At 41.5% G+C, this 21655-nt stretch overlaps 1 protein-coding gene across 8 annotated transcripts in view; it reads right to left on the reverse strand.

Moving 5' to 3' along the window:
- The window catches only part of LOC102070476 (SAM and SH3 domain-containing protein 1), a 525772-nt gene that overhangs the window by 18828 nt on the left and 485289 nt on the right, over positions 1 to 21655 (reverse strand). For 4 of the 8 annotated variants that reach the window (XM_014268593.3, XM_014268592.3, XM_074537562.1 and 1 more), the window contains exons 8-10: positions 20685 to 20786; positions 6404 to 6536; positions 1519 to 2354 (exon numbers count right to left, since the gene is read on the reverse strand). In XM_014268593.3, the coding sequence (XP_014124068.1) occupies positions 1519 to 2354; positions 6404 to 6536; positions 20685 to 20786 (1071 nt within the window). Of the gene's footprint in view, positions 1 to 1518; positions 2355 to 6403; positions 6537 to 6749; positions 7193 to 7244; positions 7606 to 11920; positions 12221 to 20684; positions 20787 to 21655 lie in introns of those variants that run through there. The other 4 variants (XM_014268596.3, XM_074537563.1, XM_074537565.1 and 1 more) reach the window with 4 other exon arrangements.

Genomic DNA, 21655 nt, shown 5'->3' on the forward strand with positions numbered 1-21655 from the left:
CTGTCAATTTCTTTAACTGTATCTCTGTGATTAAGCAAAGGTCAGTGCAGATAGTTTTCATAATGAAATTATTATGGCGAGACAAGACTAACTTATTAGAAGAACCAAAGAGTTGTTTCTGTCATCTGTATTTACCAAGACAGTTTTAGAGGGTATTATTCATTATGGGGCATCTCTAGAACATCTCAAGTATTCTTTTTGGTTTAAGATAACCTTATTATTCAACCCACAGAAGGATGAGCAAGGTTTCTCCTAAAACTGCAATATCCTTACAGGAAAATAACATCATCTGAGTACAATGTCTGTAGCAATAGACAGTATCCAGCGACAGGCAGGGTAAGCAGTCAATGCAGAAGGAACAGTAAAGCTGCCAAGAGAGAATGTTCATGGTGTTGGATAGAAAAAACCTCCCTGTATTTTGTGGCCAAAGAGCAAAAAGTGAACCATGAGGACTTGGTCACCTCCCACAGGCTATTCAAGGAGACCACAGCTGTCACTCTTGTACCTTATATCAGAAGAAATTAAGCAGAGACATCTCAAAAAAAAAAAAAATCTGTTATTTAAGAGGAAAAGCTGTTTCTACTGTATTGTTCACTGGAATATCTTGCTTAATGTTATGGGTGCACTGCTGTTTCCATCCACTAAAGTAGGGAACGTTGTCAACTACACAACAGACTAGCTGGCTCAGCTTTGGAGATCTGGCACCAAAGGCAAGTTCCTAGGAAACTCAGAATCATGGTTAATGGAACTGTCAAAACTGGGTCATATACTCAAAAAGCAGCTTTGGATCCCTCTGGAGTGTTCAAATCACTTACACTTCTCCTGTAAGCACAATTTCCTCTTTTGGCCACCCCTTGATCCCTTTCTGTAATGCTCTGAGGGAAGGTACCACCTTCATTCCATGCTAGAAAGAAGAAGAAGCAGTGACAATTCTGGTGGTGGTGAGCAGCAAGCAGGAGGGCAGTGACTACCTAATGCCAAATTCTCTATCTTTCTGCAGTTGTGTACGTAAGGGAGAATACTGACTGGGCGAGTGAACAGATGAGATGCAATCTGAGAAGGGAAGGGCCAATTTAAGGCAATGACAGCTGAAGAGAAATAGAGCTCAGTTAAGTAACAATACTCTATTACTCTGAAAACCTTGTTCATCTCTTGCTACCTCTTGAAGAGAACACTGACTTCCAAAGCATCACAAAGAACATATTTGTAGCATCTCAAACCTTCTCTGTTCACTGGTGACCTCTACTTCTGCACTAGGTGAATTAAAGCAGAATTTTGTCATATTTGCTCGCTCTCACTGAGTTATTCTGTACACACAGAAATGGCAGACTCAACAAAACTCTTCTCTGACAAGATTTTATCAAGCTCTTCCCTTATACCTGCATTACAGTGCTTAAGAGTTTCTAATGGCAAAGAAAGCAGAAGCACTGAATTTTAGTTGAAAGTACAAAGCAGAAAGTGTTCACTGCAACCTCACAGAAACTGGAAGACCACCTTCATGGCAACTCTTTGACTCACAGACTTTTGGTGGATTCTCAAGAGAACCCTTTTAGTACAGCGATCCACTGTGGCAGCCCACTTCCTCTTGGCCTCCTCATCCTCCTCCAGCAGGCATCTCCTCAGGTCCTGCTTGTCGGCCTTGCTCAGGGTCCTGTCAGTAACGGGACGCACCAGCTGTGAGAGGTTGAGGTGACTGTACAGGCTTCTCTCCACCACATAGGTGATATTGAACTCGCTGACAGAGGTGCGCCCTCGTAGCCTTCTGTTTGGGAAGCCACAACCTCCACCCCCTTTCGTTTTGTGCCGCAGCAATTGCAGGTCGCAAGCTGTGGGGGATGCTCCTTTCCTAGCAGGGCGCTGGCAAAGAAAAGCTCTGGAACAGGAATAGTTAGTATCCATTTTCTTCAATCGGATCTGCTTCCTTACACTCTGAATCTCCTCCAGGGACACCAGAAGATGGTGCTTGTGCCTGTTGCTGTCATAAAAGCAAATGCTTTCTGTACTTACCCCATGGCTCAGTGAGCCGAGGCTCTTCTTCATTTCCCCATCTGTCAAGGAGCGGCAAACTTTCTGGGACTTCTCCTCTTCTGGGTAAGAGAAAAATGTCCCCAGTTTCTTGGGAGGCTTGATAAGACCACGGCTATCAGTTTTGCTGAAGGTCTTCACCAGCTTTCGGTTAGCTCCCCACGTATCAAGACTGCTGGATGAGGGAGAAGTAGTGAGTGAGTCCGAGTCGTCCTCTGGCTGCTTTTCGCAGGAGCTGTCAAAGTAGAATTGCTTCTTGTGAACTCCAGAGTAAAGTGCTGATCTGTCATCCAGTATAGGAGAGTTGTCAAGTGGGTGCTCTTCTACACCTGCAGGGGACAAAAGCAGCACAATGATTGTCATTGTTCATAATTCTCTAAGAGGTTTCCCTGTGGAGTCTTACTGTATTTATTCAAGATATCAACCACTTAAATTGGAAGAAAACTATTTTTGAAGTAAATTACTCAGAAGTTATTTTTGAGTGGATAAACTTGAAGCAGCTCCTTCCATTTGTAAAGTGAGAATGTGGGATTAGTTAATAGACAGAAGACAACATCCTGTAAGTAAACTCATCATTATTTTAAGTTTCTCTCTTTCATCTGCAGCTAAGACCACAGATGTTCCAACTAACAATCCCTTAAAAGCTGGAGCTGGGATCTGTCTCTCTTGTTTTTCTTCTGTTACTTGCATATGGTGCTCAGCTCTAGTGAGCTTACAAAAGGTCAGAAGTACACCCAGGTATTAAAACCCAAATAAGTAGCTCTCAGGTCCAGTTTTCCAATACCTAGTTCTCCTGTGGCTGCAGAAAGGAGTATTTTTCACAGAAAGTTATGGAGCTGAACTCCAGGATGAAATTTATTGTTCTGGGGTTTTGATGGGGGAAGAGACACCAGTTTTAATCACATAGAATTCATTTAGCAGATGCAAAAACAAAGAAGTAGGTCAAGCTGCAGATGTGCCAACTTCAACAGTGTCCTGGTAATGAAAGAAACACTTAGTTTTCACCAAATTTTTCCAGAAAATATTTCACAGGAATATTTTGCAACATAAGTACTGGACATGGGCAGATAGCCAGGTTTCCTTTTTGGAATGGAGAGAAGAAAATAAAGGACTTCAAACTGCAACTCCTTTTAACATTTATCATATAAGAAACTTTTCTCTGGTGTTTTCTTTTGAGCAAAGTATAGGCACAGGTTTTAGATGCAGTAACAAAGTTAGAGTAAAAAAAAGTACACATCCTCCTCTGTCTCCCTGACAAATTCCACAGCATTCCTAGCTTTGTATCAGACACACATACACACACAAATGTAGCTGTAGTTATTTCTTGCCAAAATAAATGTCTTAATAACATAACTTTGCCTTCATCTTTGATTGCTTCCACAGTCTTACAGCAGAGTAAAATTTGAACTGTTACCAAAATACCTACAATTTACTAAACAGGCTCATTCAATAACAAGGGACACCTTTCACAGTGACAGATTAGCAGCCCTGTATAGGATTCCTGCCTCACCTTCAGTTCACTCTGTTGGCAAAACATTTCTAAAATATATTTGTTGAAACCTAAGATGCTATTTTACTATGATAAGGATCATCATGACATTGAAGAGATAGTGGATCACATCTGGCATGCAACTTTCACTCTTTAGAAATTTATTGGGGCAGGTCTATAGATTGGAGTCTTGTTTTGACACCACTTTCCCTGGACTGTCCAGCTTGTGCTTCTCCCCCTCTACATCTTAATTTGAACAGAAAATAGACTTTCTCCTGGGACTATGTACTGATAAACAATTTTAGTCCACTAAGTAAATATGTTTTTAAACAGCTTGTAAAATATGCATTGTGTGTCAACACTGTAACAGATGTTATTTGGAGTGAGTCCATGACACAAAGCCATAATGACACAGATGTAGATGTGATGCATTTTTAAGTGCTATATAAGAATGGTGCCCAGGAATTAGGAAGTTTCAGTTATTTGGCTCACTAAGGAGCAGATTAAGACAAAATACATATGGATTCAGATACTGGCAAATTCTAGTGAGTATCAGCTTGGCCAAATGTGCATTCATTGTGATAACACAATCAGCAACAGAAATGTGGGAGGAGAATCTGAGATTAGTGTACTTTTCTTTAAAATCTACAGGAGCTCATAAGGGAAATTCAGCAAAGTTGTTCTTTGTGAAGAAATTTTTGAGTAGGATTTTGCAGGATCTTTCTTCCAGGAAACTGTGTGTCAGTTTTCAAAATAAGTCTACTCTTATACTATACTAAAGTCTGTTGAACATTAATGAATTTGTTTAAATTTTAATGACGTTACTCATTCAAATATTATAGCCAACTCCCCAAAACCTAGTCACCTATGATTTCACATTACTTCATATGCATTACACAGATTCAACGAACCACAGCAAACAGCTCAAAAATCAATCCAGTCAACTGCAGGTAACTTAGAAGGCCAGACAGCAATCTCAAACCTGATCACCCTATTTTTTGTCATCTTGCATAGCCTGTCAAAGGGCTCTCTGACATATCTAATTGGGAATACAGACCTCTATTATGAGAGATTGGGTAAATTAAAAGCATTTTTAATTTACCGCATGAAAATTTGTGTGTTGAATTTCCTGACAGAAAAGTCACAGATATCTACTGCTAAGGCCTGGCTACTTAAGGTGCCTTCCAGTTATACAGAAGTTATAATACATATAATATATAATCCGTGTTGTTATTTAGCACTAATTGGTCCTGCTATCAAGTTTTTTAAGAGTAAATCTACAATGAAACTCCAGAATGATAGATAAGTACAAACTCAGAGTTACAGATAATTTAATCAGAGAAGCCTAGAGCTAGAGAAGACAGACAGCAGATGGGAAAAGAAGGAAGGAGAACAAACTTTTAAAAATACAGTTGCTAGTTCAATGCTTTTTCTGCAGGGGTAGGGGTGGAAAAACTCTAAGGAAATAAAAGCCCTGGAAGGAGTGGCACACTTAAGTGAAAGACTGAGGGTTGAGAAAGGAAATAAGGAGATGAAGCACTGTAAGAGAGGATACAGAGAGCAAGACAGATAAGTAACATGCTGAAGAAAAAGTCTGGTCCAACTGCAGCAAGGCATCTGTATGCCCAGCAGTCCCTGAGGTGCCTGCTCCTATGTCTGCTCACATCCCTGGAGCCTCCTCCTGATTGCTCCCTGCAGCTTTTCCCAGATCCCTGGGGAGAGAAGGAGGAGGTAGGACAGGCTTCTCTGAAGGCTATCTCTCCCCAGAGCAGTGGAAAACCAGTCCTATTTTGTTTGTCCCATCTCAAAATCCTCATCTTTGTTTCCAAGGTATCTGGGCTTTATGCTCACCATATGAAGTGATAAAACCTTTCCAGACAGAGACAGCTGCCCATTCCAGAGCTCTAGACAGGCTGTGCCTTCCACACTAGCCAGTAACACCAACCATAATGTAAGAGAGGCAGGCTAGGTCACAGATCTGCCAGCAGCTTCCTGCCACATACTCAAGATGCACGTGTTCTCCTTAAATGCACTAGGGAAGAATCATCATGCTGCTCAGCTCACTGCAGAGCTGAGGGGAATTGACATATGATGCCAGGAAGGCCACCAACATAGAGAGGTGCCCACAATTCCAGGGAGGACTCAAGCATAGCTGTGCAGAGAGGCTCCTGAGGATCAGGCTCCATTAATCTGAGTGCTCACACATGCATACAGGTCATCCGGAGTTAATTCTGCAGCATCGTGTTCCCAGGGCCTGAACTCTGCTTCCCTTTCCCCACCCTTCTCCTCCTCCCTTCTCTCCCCCTTTCTGTAGGGAGCAGGGCTCATTTAGATGCCAAATTGCAGACAGAAACCCCTGGAAGTAGAAGCCACAATGCAGCCTCTATCCCACAAGAATGTCTGATAGAGGTTCTGTATATTTGCCACAGGGTGATGCCATGTAGTTCAACTGCACCACCAGCCAGCTGCTGCCCTCCCAAAATAAGCAGGAGCTTCATCTGTGTGCCACCCAGGGCCTGGGAGGAGGGAGCAGTGTGGTAATAGCTCCACTTACCTCCTTGCTGAGCTTGTGGGGCAGCCGGCCGGGATTGCTCCCAGGCTCGTTCCCTCCCCAGCATGGGGCATAAAACAAGCCAACTTCTGATCTCTTAATGAGGGGCTCTCCAGTGCTGCTCTGAGAATACCATATCAGCAGAAACCACATTCTAGGCTGTCACTTTCCTCCTTCTAAAGCCTAAAAATTCACTAACTTAAGGCATGCACAATAGACAAGGCAGTTGTTCCTACCATTCCCTACTCCACCCCTCCCTCCCCCAACCCTCCACTTTCTGTCCTCTGTCAACAGAAACATGAATTCACACAAACAGTTTTAACCACATTGCTTTTTACCTTCTGTGCTGGGTTTTTTCATTTCTTCAACTCTTATGAGTTTCTTCCTGACTCTGCGAGTAGAATTCACCAGCTTGTGCAACCTCTTAAACTTCACCGACTCCTCTGTTTCATCATCGGATTGTTCTCTTGACTGGCAAAGAAACAAAGGGAATATTAATAAAGCAGCAGTTCCATGGCTTGCTCCTTCAAGTCAAGTTAACCCAGCTCATCTGCTGTGCTGAGTCAATGCAGCTCTGTAACTGGTGTTATATTTTCAGCTTGGGTCAGACAGAAACATTTAAATTACTGAGAGTTTTCTTTCTTTCTTTTTTTTTCTTTTTCTTTTTCTGAAAGCATGACATACCATTTTGATTTCTAAATCTGTTCAACGTAAGATCCTAGGCACCGAAATGCATTCCTGCCCTTGTCTTTCTTCATATGCATTGTGTAATAACTACTTCCACGTCCTCTTCCAGTATGTTTCAGGCAGGGCTCTTTTCCAGGGTTCTTCTTACCATACCAGTTATGCTCCCGTGGTTTAGTCAGTCCCTGGTCTGTCTGGCATCTCAGAACTCACTATTTAAACCTGGTTATAAACAGCTTTTCCAAACTGAAGCTGTCACTGACGACTTCTCTTTTTTTCCCCCCCAGTATTCCCAGAAAATCAAAAACAGCAGCACAAGAAAGGGATGGGAAGGAAAGGAAGGAGGAGACCTCATCTGCCTCACTCACTGACTGCCACAGCTACAGAATCTTCCCTTTCTCCTCCCTGTTCCTTACACTCCTCCTTAAGGCTCTTGAGGCTCGAGTTAAGATGGACAGAGCATTCCTCCAGCACTGACCAAGGGAAAACTCTGACCTTTTCAGATATACAGTTCAGTCCATATTCCCCAGCATCCCGTTTCGTTTTGCATCTGATCCAGTATGTTCAGTTCCAGCTGTTTTCCCTCAAGTATCAAACATTACAGAGACAAAAAAAAATTCCCTTCTCTCCAGCAGCAGTGACACAACAAGCTGAAACAATCCATTCCTTGTGAACGAGAAGACAACTTCGATTTTCGAGCCAGATCCAATGTTCAACGTGCTACTTCCTCTGTTTTAATCAGTTCAGAATGTGGAAGGCGGCGGGGGGAAGGGCAGGGAAGGGAGAGGAGAGGAGGCCAGCAGGGCTCTCGGGCTTGGCCAGGACAGCCCTGGCATCCTGCGCCGCTGCACATTCCTGCGCATAGCACAGGCTCCAGCTGGAGTGCGGTATGGATCGTATACCTTACTTTGTTTGCACTCACAGTCCCAGGCAATTCACAGCATTCCTAATGGCCAGCTCTAAAAACCCTCATGCAACTTCCTGTCAGTGCAGCTATCTGGGTTTCCACAGTGTGCTCATCCTTTTTTCTCTTTCTCCTTAATTAAACTTTTAAAAATAAAGATCCCCAAGAGATGCAAGCCAAGTAAAAACAAACAAACAAAAAAGCCATTCCCTTCTCTTCCCAGCAAAAATTCTGTCTGCTTATCTGGAGGATGAATAAGAGAGGCCAAATATAAAAATGCTTTCTACTTTTGTAGTGCACTTAAATACCAGCATGAGGTACTGAACGCAGATGCCGTGGGGCAGGACACCAATTAGCAGCTGCACTGGAATGCTTCCAAAGGCACACGCAGTGCCTGACAGAGCCAGGGCAGTTCTGAAAGCCTACCTCCCAGGCATGCACCTCATAAGGGCCCCAGAACCACACCAGAGCAAACTTCAACAAATTTCTGCAAGGGCACTGTCCATTACCAGCTTCCCATGAACTTTGCATTACTCCAAAATAAGGAAGAATACCAAACTGACCACATATGGCAGTAGGAATTGTCAATACATCATCCAAGAATTGCACAAATGTGTTTACTGTGGTTACAGACTGGCTAGCTAATTAATAAACTTCCTTTGGGAAAAATAGGACTGTAAAGAGTACCCGGGTTGTTTACATGAAGTAAATTAAGCAACTCCATGAGCATTAATTCTGAGATTATGCCTAGGACAACTTAGTGATATGTCAAACAAGACAGACACATTTAGAGAAGATGATGAATGGATTATTGACTGTAATCAAGAAGTTCAGTCACAACTTCTTGGGCCATTAAGTGCATCCTGGCAAGAAACCATCATGCACATTCTGCACTCAATACATGTTTATATTAAATGCAATTATTCTAGGGGATTGCTTTCCATCATTACTTTTTGTACACCCTCAGTTTGCAAGATTACTGCTTTTGAAACTGTGAGCTCTGTAAGACTTTGAGAACAGCTCACACCTGATCCTCCCACCCAGGATTTCATTGAAGAATAAACAGCTAGTCCTGCTTTGCACCACTGATATCTATCTGATAAGGAACTGTGCCCCCTCAGGGTTATGAAGGTTCAACAACAGCAACAACAAAGAAAGAGCTTTTAAAACATCTGACACTTGCATTCACAAGTACCACAGCAAGAGCAAGTGTCAAAACAGCCTCAGCGCAAGGTACTGACATCAAACCCGAGTGGGTGGTATGGAGGGTGCTCACCATACTTCAAAATAAATAAAGTCCAATCACAATTAGGTGATTCTCCCCAGTGCTTCAGGACTCCTAGCACCCTTTAGAGCTGGGGTCTTCCACAAGCAGCAACAGATCCTTTCTATCCCTTGTGCTTCGCAGGTAGGTGAGAACAGGTCATGCTTTATGGATAGATAAAAGACAGTCTCCCTCCAGAATCCTACTTCCTATCATACCAGGTAGCATGTGACAGAGGAATCTTCTATAGTAAAAAAGGATCGACAATAAGTTTATGCAAAAAGGCCTAAAAATTGCAACTGCACCAGTGGTGCTGCTGGGGAAACCTTATTGTCAAATAATGCCAATTCCTTGAAAATGAATTAATTTTCAAAAGGGTTACTTCTTCACTTCCTGTTTTTGAATCAACTTTTAAAGAAAGGCCTTGGAATTATCAAAAGTTTCCACTTTGGCACATGGGAAACAGAGCTTAATTTTCCAGCTCAAGCAATGCTTTCTTTTTCAGCTAATATTAAAGAGAGAATGCTGTGGTGTGTTCTTAAGTTTGTCATTTTGCTCTCCTATTTTCTGTATTAAATGGTTTATTCCTTCCCTGTTGCCCACGTGCAAGAGAACAGAAATGTAAAGCATTCAGGCCATAACTGAGATATTTGGAAATCACTGAACTTCCCCAACACATTCTACCCTCCCCTCTTTCATGGTGACTGAACTGCTTTTTTTGGTAGCTTTCTCTGACTTCAGATGGGAAATTACCCCAGTGTCCCCAAAGCATGGTAGGCTGGGCAAATGGCTTCCTGGGCAGCTCTAGCAGCAAGGCCTTGGCAGAGGGCTTGGATGTAGCCAGTTGCCAGCCCCCTCTTGCTCTCTTCCCCTTCACAGGCACTCCAGCATGCTGCGGCCCTGCAGAAGGGTAGACATGGTCTGTTACGGAGGGGATGGGTCTGCAAGATGCTCAGCCACAGCCAGGCTCTCTGGCACTGGAGGAATCCATGCTGAGCCCTGTCCACCAACGCCTCCTGGCCCTGGCACATGGCTCTTCCACCAGGCCAAGCCTCGGTGTCCCTAATGTGCCGATAAAACAGCCAGAGCCCCTCCAGCTCCCTGTCCCCCCATGCACAGCCAAGGTACGCCTCTCCCTGTGCCCTCAAGGGGACAACAAACAGATTTGCAGCACTGCAAATAGGAACAACTTAACTTCCATCTCCTCTGCTCCAAATTTTTCCATCCGAAAGCCCATATGGCTCAACTTTTAATTACTTTGGCTAATGCTGTATGTAGTAATTCTGTGGTGAATGCTTAAGTGTTTCATTTCTGGTTTCCAGGGCAACATTACATCAGATTGCAGACAGCTGGCTCCACAGCCCTAAACCATAGCGAATTGGCCAAAGCCGAGGCACAGCGCTGCGCTGGTTGAAGGGAGCGCAGGGCTCGGCCGGGCTGCCGGGGACGCGGCGCAGCCCGCGGGGCCCCTTGGCGGGGCTGGCCGGGCGGAGCCGCCCTCCCCGCGCCTTGGAGCAAGTGCATCCCGCATCTGCGATGCTCTCACGGCGCGGAAACCCGCCAGCTCGCACAGCTTGGCTGCACGAACGAGCGAAGGACTGCAGGGAAACGGGGAATATATTAACAGCATCTGGAAATACCAAGAACTGCATGCAGAGGACTGCAGGCACCACGTACCACACGGCTGGAAAACTACAGAGAGGCCACGGCCCATACCCACTGCTCAGCCTTTCACTGCAAACAAATGTGGTCACAAACAATGAAGATGCTCTCAAATCCCCTCAGCCACCTCTCGCCTCCCTTCACCTTGGAAGACTCCCAACTTGTGCACCCCCAAAGGCCACGCTTTTCATCACCTCATATGTAAGATCAAAGTGAAGAGCTTTACGTTCAGGAACAAACAGGAAACTAGCACACATACTCTGGCATTCTAGGAGCTCTTACAGTTCTGCTCCTGGCACCCTTCTTACTTTCTCTCCTGCTTTCCTCACGCAGGCTCTTTGCTGCTGCTTGCTTGGGAGGCAGGACACATGCCTTGCTCTGCTGCTCTCTAGCAGCCAGCCCATTTCACACGCCACAGAAATAACAATCTTAACCTCCCTCTTCGAATTAGTGCTTCACAGAGAGAAAGGGAGAGTGAGAGAGAGAGAGAACTAACATTTATTAGTGTTCTTGGAATTAAATGGCAAAATGTAAACCAGAAGTAAGTAGTTGACTTTTGACAGGACTATGTTTGGAAACACTTCAGGGTTATAGCAGCAGCCCTTAAAAAACAGGCAAAGCTTGGTAGCCATGTCCCAATAAAAATGTGTAAGAAACACTAGGACAACATCCATTAAAGCTATCAAAACTGATTAATTTGCTTTAGCTCCAGAAAACACCTAAACATATATGACTTTTACATGAGCCATGTAAATCCATTTAGAGAGATGTTAAAATTTTACAGTTCACTTTATGACCAGTAATAATTCAGCCCCAAACTGAAATCTCTAGGAAACCTTCCATCTAAGAAAAAAGAAAATCTTTTAATACCTGCATAAACTTAAGCTGCAGTTCTTCTTCGCTATCAGACAATTCTTGTTCAGCAAAGTGGGGCAAAAATCCACATTTAGATTCATAGACCTATTACATCCCCCAGCCCTGGCTAGCTCACCTCAGAAGTACAAGCTCTATAGCAAATGTGGTTTTAAAAGAGACTTTGCATTTCCCTTTAGGAGATGTAGCTACACGTGGCCTTTCTTCTTTCTAACAGGCTTTCCATCTGCCAAAAATCCCAACCATTCTAACTTTAAAAAGTTTTTCATTAAGGATGCCTGGATAGTCAGAGACAGGAAAATAGAACAGAAAAGAACTTAAAAGCCCAAGGAAAGGAAAAGGAAAGCTGAGAAAAGCTATGCATGCTGTGCTGTGCCTAAGAATAACCACAAAAGCCTTTTCTCTTTCTCCCTCTCTGAAACAGGAGGCACATCCTCTCCACATCATGCTGCATGCTCAGTCACTTACCAGCTTCGGCATTTATAGGCCTAAAGCTCAGTTTCGAGTATTTTCCCCCGAGTCCTCAACCGCTGTCAGCTTTGTAACCCTAAAATTTAGGAGCAGACACTTCTTCTTAAGTATTGAATTTGCTCTGAATCCTGCACACAAAATGCCTCTTCTCTCGAGTCACATTATCAGACACCAAACTGGCTCCGATTCCAGTGCTGAATATGTAAAGAAGAAGAAAGCGTGATGCTGGACTCAATTAGCTGTTTTCTGCTCACTGATTCCCCCCGTTACTCGCTAGCTGCATAACTTGCAAGAAAGGCATAAGTCATCAGCTCTAAGCAAATCTTCTATTCACCACAAGGAAAAAAGGGAGTGTTGTACATGGCAAACAATCCCTGTTTTCACTGACGAAGTCTTGCTGACCTCTTGCTGGCCTCCAGTTCCTTAATTACTGTCTATGGAATTTCAGTGAAAGAAAAAAATACAGAGAATCTCTGCAAAGCCAGGACTAAGAGTGACCCTCAAACACCACCACTAGAGTGGAGGCTGTGTCTATAGGAAATGTAACTTAAACCCTTTACCAGGCTTTTTTTATTTTCTCTTTTTTAATTCTTTTGACAAAAATCCCTGGAGAATTTCCCTTTATAAAGGGCTAATTTGAAAGGAAAATAAACCTTGCTTAAATGTTTTTTGACTTGGTGAACTTAGATACTTTTTTTTTGATCTTTCCCCTCAGTTTCAGTGCTAGAAAAGAACATAAATAAGAACTGGAAAGAGAAATGCAGGTCCAGAAGTGGTGGCTTTATGAAGTATTGTAGTGTGACTTTAAAGTTCTCTGCCTAGGCTGGGCTCTGATCTCCCTTCCTAAGGAACAGACTCTGAGATGCTCAAGTAACTTGGCATGCCTTTAACCAACCACACCTTATCCCAAACCTCACAAAAATCCAGAATTTGGACATTTCTTCTCGGAGCACATGAAAACAAGGACCAAGACTGCTGTTTATTGGGAACACTGCTATCCAGGGGTGGAAAGCAGTAGCATAGGCACACCACAACAGCACTCTCTTTAAGCCAGGGAAGATTCTCCTTTATCAGGACCACACTATAAGTGGCCTGTTTATCAGGATTTACTGCAAATTAATCATGCTGTGAAATCATAGCTGGACTAAACATCTATTTCCTTTGATGGCTGGCTAATTTTAATGAGCCCCCCTAGTCAAATAGCCTTTTTCAATTTCTCAAATCACTTTTTTAGTAGTGACTGTATGCAGCTTTTCTACTCCCGAGTGGTCATGTAAACTAGATTGACTAGTGTGCTGTAGCTGGGTTCTTACCCTTGAATTACTTCAGCCCCAAAACTCTGATGTAAAGCCCTGTGGAAAATTCTAAGCTTCAGATAAAACTAGCTAGTGTTCTCCAGTTTCAATAACATACAAGCCCACATCAAGTGAAACATGACAGCAACTTCCTTGAAATGTATCCCAGATTCCCTTAAAAGTTCATGGCCATGAGTGAAACTGATTTAAGTTTGGGGCTTTGCAACTTGAGTTTTAAAGGCTTTAGGTTTCATTAAGAAAGCTTCACAGACCTCTAATCCTTGCAGAGGCTGTTTAAGAAAACTGCATGAAACTAAGATGTGATAATCTGTATCATACCCTGAAGTTACAAATAACAGCCTCCAAAATTTTAAAGAAAATTAACAGAGGTCATCAATATATTTTTTTCCAGAACATGAATTGCAAGGGCTGTGCAAGTCTAGAATGTGTAGTGTCAGACCCCCTAGGTAACCACATCTGGGTTTGGTCTGTGATTACTTATAAGAAAATCAAAGGAGCATCCAACGGCTACTTTGGTGAGAGATATATTACACATTAGCTGGTGACGACACTGCTTGCTGAAATTAGTGGGAAATATTTGTCATAAGTAACCAGAGCATAAAAGTTTAATTCTCCCAGGAGGTCTGCCTTGATACAAGAATAGCTGCTTAGGCAAATTCCTAGCTGTTAACTGTTTCCAGGTTTTATTTTAATTTTGAGAAGCACATTGCTGACATTTGTATCTGCAAGCCAGACACATTTTCTCATGGCAAAGTGCTTCTCTCACTGATTAGCATAATTAAATTTAATGAAATTACAACTGTACTCACGTACCACTTGTCATAGGTATATGTAGCACAATGAAACTCTGTATTACATTATTTTGTACCTGTTACAATCCAACATTCTTTTCCAATTGTCCTGCAGACTCCTCTACACATGGAATCAAAAGTCTTAAACAAGACCCTCTCAACTGAATCTTATGTTTTGGCAGGGCTAAGAAGATTCAGGGAGAATTCCTATACTTGGCATAGGCTGTACTATTAATGAATGGAGTACTCCACTGGTGCTGGAAATTCAATTCTTGATGTCTTGAAAAACAAAGGGTGAAACAGCAATACATGAAACACAGCAAAATTCGTATCAGAAACCTTCAAACAATCAGGCTGTTAATGTTACCATCCAAAGCAGGAGGAAGGAAACACCAGCACTGGGGAAGGGGCACAAGTGGTAACCAATGAGAGGGCAATTAAAATTTTCTGTTGTACCACAAGGAAAGTTTATTCAGCCTGTGTCTGCCAAATAGGGCAGTGAAACACGTGGGGTTTGAAATTCCTAATTTTTGAACTGAGCAAAGCCTTGTTCTAATTTAATAGGCCTGGGGGCAGGGAAACCACATTATGGATTATAGCATCTCCTGCTGGCGGATGCATGGAGGACAGGAAAAAACTGGTACCACCCCTCACCCTCTAGGTAGTAAGCAGAAAAAACAGGCAGCTGCCAAAAGCCAAGAAATATATGAAAAAGTGAGCTAGTATGTTAAAATAAATATTAAATTAATTTTCCTTCCCATCTCCCATCCTCTTCAAACACATGGCCAAACATTTTGCAATAAAGTAATCCAACAGGGCTTGTCTGAATGCATGCAAACAGAAGTGGTTATGAACACGCCCAACTGCAGCCACTGCTTGGGTGTTACTGTAAGCTCTGAGTCATGACAGAAGGCAGATTTTTCTCAGAGACTTTACAACAGACTAACTACAGGAGAAACTCCTGCTGGCAGCGAGCAGGAGGTTTACTTGGGCTACATTCCTGCCAGCTGCTCAGTACAATCCTGTGGTGACAATGTCTAGCCCTGCTAGAGACACAAACCTAGCCCAGCTGTATCTGATAACAACATGGGTGGCTCCTGCAGGGTAAATAATGCTTAAAGACATGACAGAGTTTTATTCTGAATAATTTGCAGCTGTTTCTCCTGCAAATTCTGAAGTGTTCTGGAAAATTTCAGAAAAAACAGGTAAGAAATAAGAGTGTTCTACAAAACCAAATACAAACACATCAATGGTCTCATGCTTTGCTATCATCACTCCCCAGCATTGGCCTTACTTTGGGTTGTGCCATGGGAACTGTAGTGACAATTTCCATTTCTCTCATGAAGGTTTTTGTATCACTGTACCCATGAGAATTCCTGCTCTTATGCATAGATAGACAGGAAAGATCATAACAAAATATGCTGTAGTTCTTCTGCTACCAGCTTTCACCCAGAGGTGCTCGACACTGTCCCTGTGATCAGTGGAAAAGGAGGGCAGCCAATACCTCCCAGGACAGGTCCCTGTGACAGGCACATAGTGTGGGAACTCACCATTACCATTTTGAAGCATGTCTTATTATAGGTTCTTTTTCATCATAACTGTTACTAAGCACTAACAGTATTACAGGAATTTGGGTAGTAACAATAAATACGCCACCCAATAGAATGAGGCACATCGGTGCCTTTCAGGAAATCTTAACAGAAATTGGGTCACTAGATTCTTTGGAGCAAAGATGAAAGCTCTGCATTCATTCACAGCTACACTCAGCAGCAGCTCCCCTCTGTTACTTGAAAGAGCATGCAGGGCCTGGAGGCAGCAGCAAGTTCTCCAAGAAGAGCTAAAACACAGAAAAATCTTCTTCTACCCTTTAGCCTTTTAATGGAAAAGAAACCTTACCGAAAATGGTGAGTCCTGGGATAACAGCAAAACCAGGGCTAACACTTCAAAATATTCACATTGCTTCAAATTAAATAGTACTGATTAAAGTAAAACAAACATCATCACACCCTACTCTCTATGATACCCAATGCTGATTACCAATATTCATAGACTCTGAGCTGATTTAAAACAAATTAAACTGAAAATACGAAAAGAATAACTTTTTTTTCTGTTTATGCTAACAGTCCTGTATTATGAGCAATAGTAATGTTAAGCAATGGTTAAAATTTTTAAGAATCCATCTGTACTATGAATAAAAATCAGTTAAAAAAATAGCTGCATTTAGAAAGCATCCACATACTGAAATACAGTATAACCCTGAGTAATGTGGATTTGCTGTAATTATGCTTAGATTTACTCTTGAGGTAATTGGTGCTACAGAAGTTACATTTTCATTATTTCTTTTCTTCCTATTCTTCACACTCACCAAACCCAGTAATGACTGTCATGAGTCAGAGATAATTATATCAGACTTATTTGTCAGAGTCAGGTTTGTACCGTGGGTAACACAATCCTGATTCAACAGCTTCAGCATCTCTGAGACTGAAATGAATACAGCTCAAAGTCCATTCTCATCTGTTACTCTGCCTTTGATGCCTGTAGTAGACAGAAACTCAATTCTGCACAGCCTTTCAACTTTTATCCATATTTAAACACTTGCTAAAAAAAAAAAAAAAGAAAGTAGAGGAGCAACAAATTACTGTCTCAGTTCAGCTAGAGCTATTGCTGAGTGGACTCCATGGACTGCCATCTGTTAAAAAATAGATCTATAGAAGACAGAAAAGAAAGGCAACACAGGCGGGAATTGTACCCAGCATCAGTCTCACGGCAGCTGCAGATGTGCACAGCAGGTCTGCACCACTGCTGCCACTCTCCTCAGAGAAACCAAATGGGGTGCCAGTTTCCTACTGGTAAGGTAATGATCCTGGGAACACAAGTGTTGGGAGGGCAGGGATGTCAAACAGCACTGCAGGCCTCCCCACTGCCCATGTGTGGGCTATTTTATTGGAGGGAAATGCTGCTTTTGTTCTCTCCACTCATAAATATTATGGCCTCTCTCCTGAGGCTGCTAAGGCACAGCTGGTAGGTGGGGTGATGTCAGACAAGCATGGCACAGCTCACTGTGGCACCTTTCCAATGAAGGCCAGCTACACTACCTTGAACTTCCCTGGATGAGTGAGCATTACCCACTGATCGAAACCAAAATACAGATCGATTGTTTCGAAGATGAGACCAACAAACCAGTTTGGTTCAGAGATAATTACAACTTCATTCAACTTGCATCTAAAGAAACTGTCAGCGAACTTAATTAGTGGTTTGTGTCAGTGTCAGCGTGCATATGATACACACTTCTGTCAAGCTCCCTGGTGCTTCCTCTTCCATTTCCCCCGGCATGAAACACGGCAAGTGGTACAATTCGTGGTCTTTAGCAGAGGGCACAGGAAAGAAACTGACTGCTGCACTGAATATACTGACTTCTCCTCATGCATGGGCTGCTGCCATACCAGCAAGGGCTCTGAGGATGATGCAGCCCTATTTTACATGAACTGAGAATGTCAGCTCCTAAAAGTTATCAAATGATCTTCTATCTTTAGGAAGCATAAAAGGCACCTCAGTGTAAAGAAAGAATGTGATACAATTTAAAGTCCTCTTTTTCCCTGGACTTTCTGACTCCCGAGGACAAATAGGGCCTTATCTACAATCCAGAAAGAGATCCATTTGTAATCTGCACCTGCTTTACATCCCAATGCTTGGCACAAGGCAATGAAAGCTTGTCTACTGTTAATGTGAACTGCCTTCATTGCAACAGCGATGAAACGTAAATATTCAGAAATAAATTTGTAAGAAAATCATGAGGCTTTTTATAGCTTTGATACATCTGACTGAAAAGAAAAACAGTTTCAACTGCATACTCACATTAGCAAATAAAGAACACACATATTTTGTTGTGAAACAGGGGGACCACAGTAGTGAGACTGAAAGCTACTAATTACTCCATAGTGGCAAAGAACCAGGTCACCTACTGGCTTGGGAAGGCTTTTGTTTGTTTATTTGTTTCTTAAGAACAAACAAACAGGACATACAATTAAGAGCACAGCAATGACATTGGGCTGCCTGCCTTGGGATGCTGACCTTTCTACTCCTCACTCCTTTATGGTTCATCTTTAGGGTTTAGTTTTATTAAGGGTATGAAACACAAGTTTCCATTTCCTGGTAGAGTAATTTAAAAGAGGAGAACCTGGAAAATAGAATCCTCAAATCAATCTTGAAAACGAGAATCTTTAAATCAACACCAGTTATGGTAGTCATAAACATGATAGCTATAAAAGCTTTTTTAAAAAAGTGGTCGTTTCCTAAAAAGGAAAATGATAACTTATGATATATGCACTTTAGATATTATTTGTAGGCCGTGGGCACAGCTGACTTGAAAGGAAAGGATGACTTAAAACCTTAGAACACTCCAGACATTCTGCCTTCATTTTTAGATTCTCTCATTGCTTAGATTCCAACTTGTTTTTGTTTTGTTTACAAAATGATCACATTGTTTCATTAAAAACTGCCTAGTAACAACTTGGCTGTGAGACTGAAAAATAAATAAATAAGTTTAAAAAGCAAACCGAATCAGAAGAATCATTGCCCAAGGACTTCAAATTCAAACAAGAAATGTTTAGCTCAGGGAGTTGTATTTTCAATTTCTTTCTTAGTGTAAGTATACAGCAGTGGGCTACCTAGAAGTGTATTTTTAATATATGGAAGACCATCTGTGCTTCATGGCCTATATAAAATGAGTGGGGAAATTTTAAGTTGAGGTTCCAAATATGCAGAATACAAATCACACAAATGGCACTGAAACTCAAACCAAAAGTCTTTCCCAAAAAAATTTGGGAAAGACAGGGCTTGAAAACAGAATCATCTTTGCATGTCTCAAAAGCTGCTCATTTCAGATTAGTAGAGAGGTCCTTTGGCAAAAAAGTACCAGTGAACACATATCCTATCTCTAGACATATCTGATACTTTTCTTTGTTTGTTTTTCCCTTTTGTCAATTACAGCCCAAAGTCTTTCACACCAGTTAGCCTCAGTTTCATTCTTGTCCATGAAAAAAAAAAAAGGTCAGTCTGAGTGTTGTTCTAACATGTACTTTCATTTCTGCAGATGATCCTGTTTCCTTGAAGACAAGCAGTTTCACAGCTTCTGTTAAAGTCAACAAGGACAAAAATCAGGAGCGAGGGCAAAAGTCTTGAGAATTATCTACAGTGATTGAATAGAAATCCCTGTAGATAATTACTGAAGTTAGCAGAAATTTGGTTCAAATCCTACCAGAACATCAGAGAGAGGCAACCAAGCTGTTGGCTCAAAGTGCAAAGATGGCTTAGGAAAATAACTTTAGAGAAAAGGCGCCAATTCATTCCATTAGGGCAGAAATACTGAATCATGTTCAGTCCTCAAGAGATATACACAGCTTTCAGTAATTCAACACAAGCGCAAACCACTATCAAAAGATTTAAGAGAAATTCATTATCCTTCTGAGATTTGACCATGGTAAATGAGAGTTTTGAGGGGCTTATGCTATAGGTACCCTGGACAAGAGCCTTAAAAGAAGGGAAGGTTCAAGCTATAAATACTAGTGAGGAGAGATCAGACATCTTTCAGTTGGCTAAACGATCAGTTCAGGAAGGTCATCCTTCCTTCTCTATTCTTTGCACATTTTTTATATCTCAGAACAGAGTATAAGGCAACATCAGTTCCCCTCTGCTCCAATGTAACTAAAGATGGGCATATTTTTTTGAACACAAACAACAAAATTTTTCTCTGCCACCAAATATGTTAAACATCTCATAAAATGACATTGCATTCCTTTTTTCATTTAGGAAGGAGGAGCTAACTAGCTGCTGCAGTTAGCAGGAAATTCCATTGACAATAAAATAAATAAATCAACCAATCATCTCAAAAGCCTATGATTCAATTATATGGGTTACAAAGAGCTTGAATTTGACAGTCCAATGTGTTCTTCTCTAAGATTTATCTGTGAACTTCCAATTTGAGAACTGAAGTGGAATAAACTACTCAGTGAAAATGAAGATATCCGGAAGGAAAAAATAATTAATTCAGTATGGCATAACACAAAGACTGGCTGGTGCCCATAAAAACAACAGAAGTTAAACAGCTCAGAAGGAAAAAAAGAAAAAAGGGAGGAAAGCTGCCTTACTGTTTATGGATCTGACAAAAGCCACAAACTCTGGGCTGTGAGTTTGCAAATGCAGAGACAGAAGTGTTTGAAGGCAGCAGGCAGCTAGGATTTAGCCAGTTCCTCATCTAGAATGTATCAACAAGGGCTAGAAAAGCCTGAGAAATTCTACTGATGAATCAACAACTTCCCTCTAAATGACCTAAAAGCTATTTTCTGTAGGTTTTGAAACGAGGGGGATTTTTGCCTGGGACAACTTGTGTTTCAAAAGCTCAGTGACAAAAGGGTGAGATTTAAAAAGAAAAAAGAGATATTATACAATAAGACTGTTGAAGTCTATGACAATAGATTTTGAAGATTTCAAATGCAAGTTAAGTATTCTTTGCACACAGAACAGAGCATCACAAGGTCAGTGATACATTTGCTATTAAGGAAATTGCCAGGTAAATCAGGATATTTCAGTACTGCAATGAAAGAATTTAAATATTAAATGACCCTAGGGAGGTATATCACAATGACAGGTACTTACATTACAATTGGAAGACCCATCAAGTGTCGAGTAAGAGCCATCAGGCCATTCTGTAGCATCTACAGCACTCGATTGCCTGTGCTGGGCTTCATACTCTTTCAGCTGAAATTTGAAAAGACAGAAAGAATATTTTCCAGTGACAAGAAGAGATCAATCTTCATTAAAATAGCAAGAGTTAATGTAATTTAATTCTTTCCCCCTGTATCATTGTGGATCTGGGAAAATCTGAATTTTTCCACTGCACATCTCACTTATTCAAAATAAATTGTCCAACAATCAGAAATAAGAAAAATGAGTTGCTGGGTTTTTTTTTCTTAGAAGGAAATGACCTGTAAATACTGAAATTTGATGACCTGTTGTTGGTAAAACATGAATTATATGTCTCCATCTCAGTGGACAGACTAAATCACAATGACCTGCCAATTTCCTTTATAAAGAAAATGATCTGCATTAAAGACTAGGAACCATTCTTTGTAATAAAAAAAAATAACCTCTCCCATTGTCCAATAAAAGGCTTCAGAAAAAAACCATTACTACAGGAGTCAAAGTGTTGTAAGGATAAGAATTGATATTTTAAAAAACAAGGCTGTTGCTAGTAGCTCAGACCACTAGAGGGAAACTCCACCAATCCATAGATGAACTATCAGATTAGGTACAACTCTTTCACGCCTGAAAAACTTTAACAGCAGAGAAGAACTATTCCCAATATTCCAACACAGTAATTTTAAAGTCTTGCATTTTTCAGTATATGATTTCCAGCTAAACAATATTTTATTCAGACAATAACATAAATTTATATTCTACAATAATCTATTTCACAATGTAGTATGTCAGTAAAGATACTTATCTGACTGCCAACCAATCTAAATGATGTTTTCTCTAATGGAGCCCATACAGAACATCCTGTGTTCCATCATAGTATTTTACACAAAGGTTGTGTTGAAACTTAAATCCTCTTTTGGTTCCTGAGC

The sequence above is a fragment of the Zonotrichia albicollis genome, chromosome 3 (genome assembly GCF_047830755.1).
Source record: "Zonotrichia albicollis isolate bZonAlb1 chromosome 3, bZonAlb1.hap1, whole genome shotgun sequence".
In the NCBI taxonomy this organism is placed as follows: Eukaryota; Metazoa; Chordata; class Aves; order Passeriformes; family Passerellidae; genus Zonotrichia; species Zonotrichia albicollis.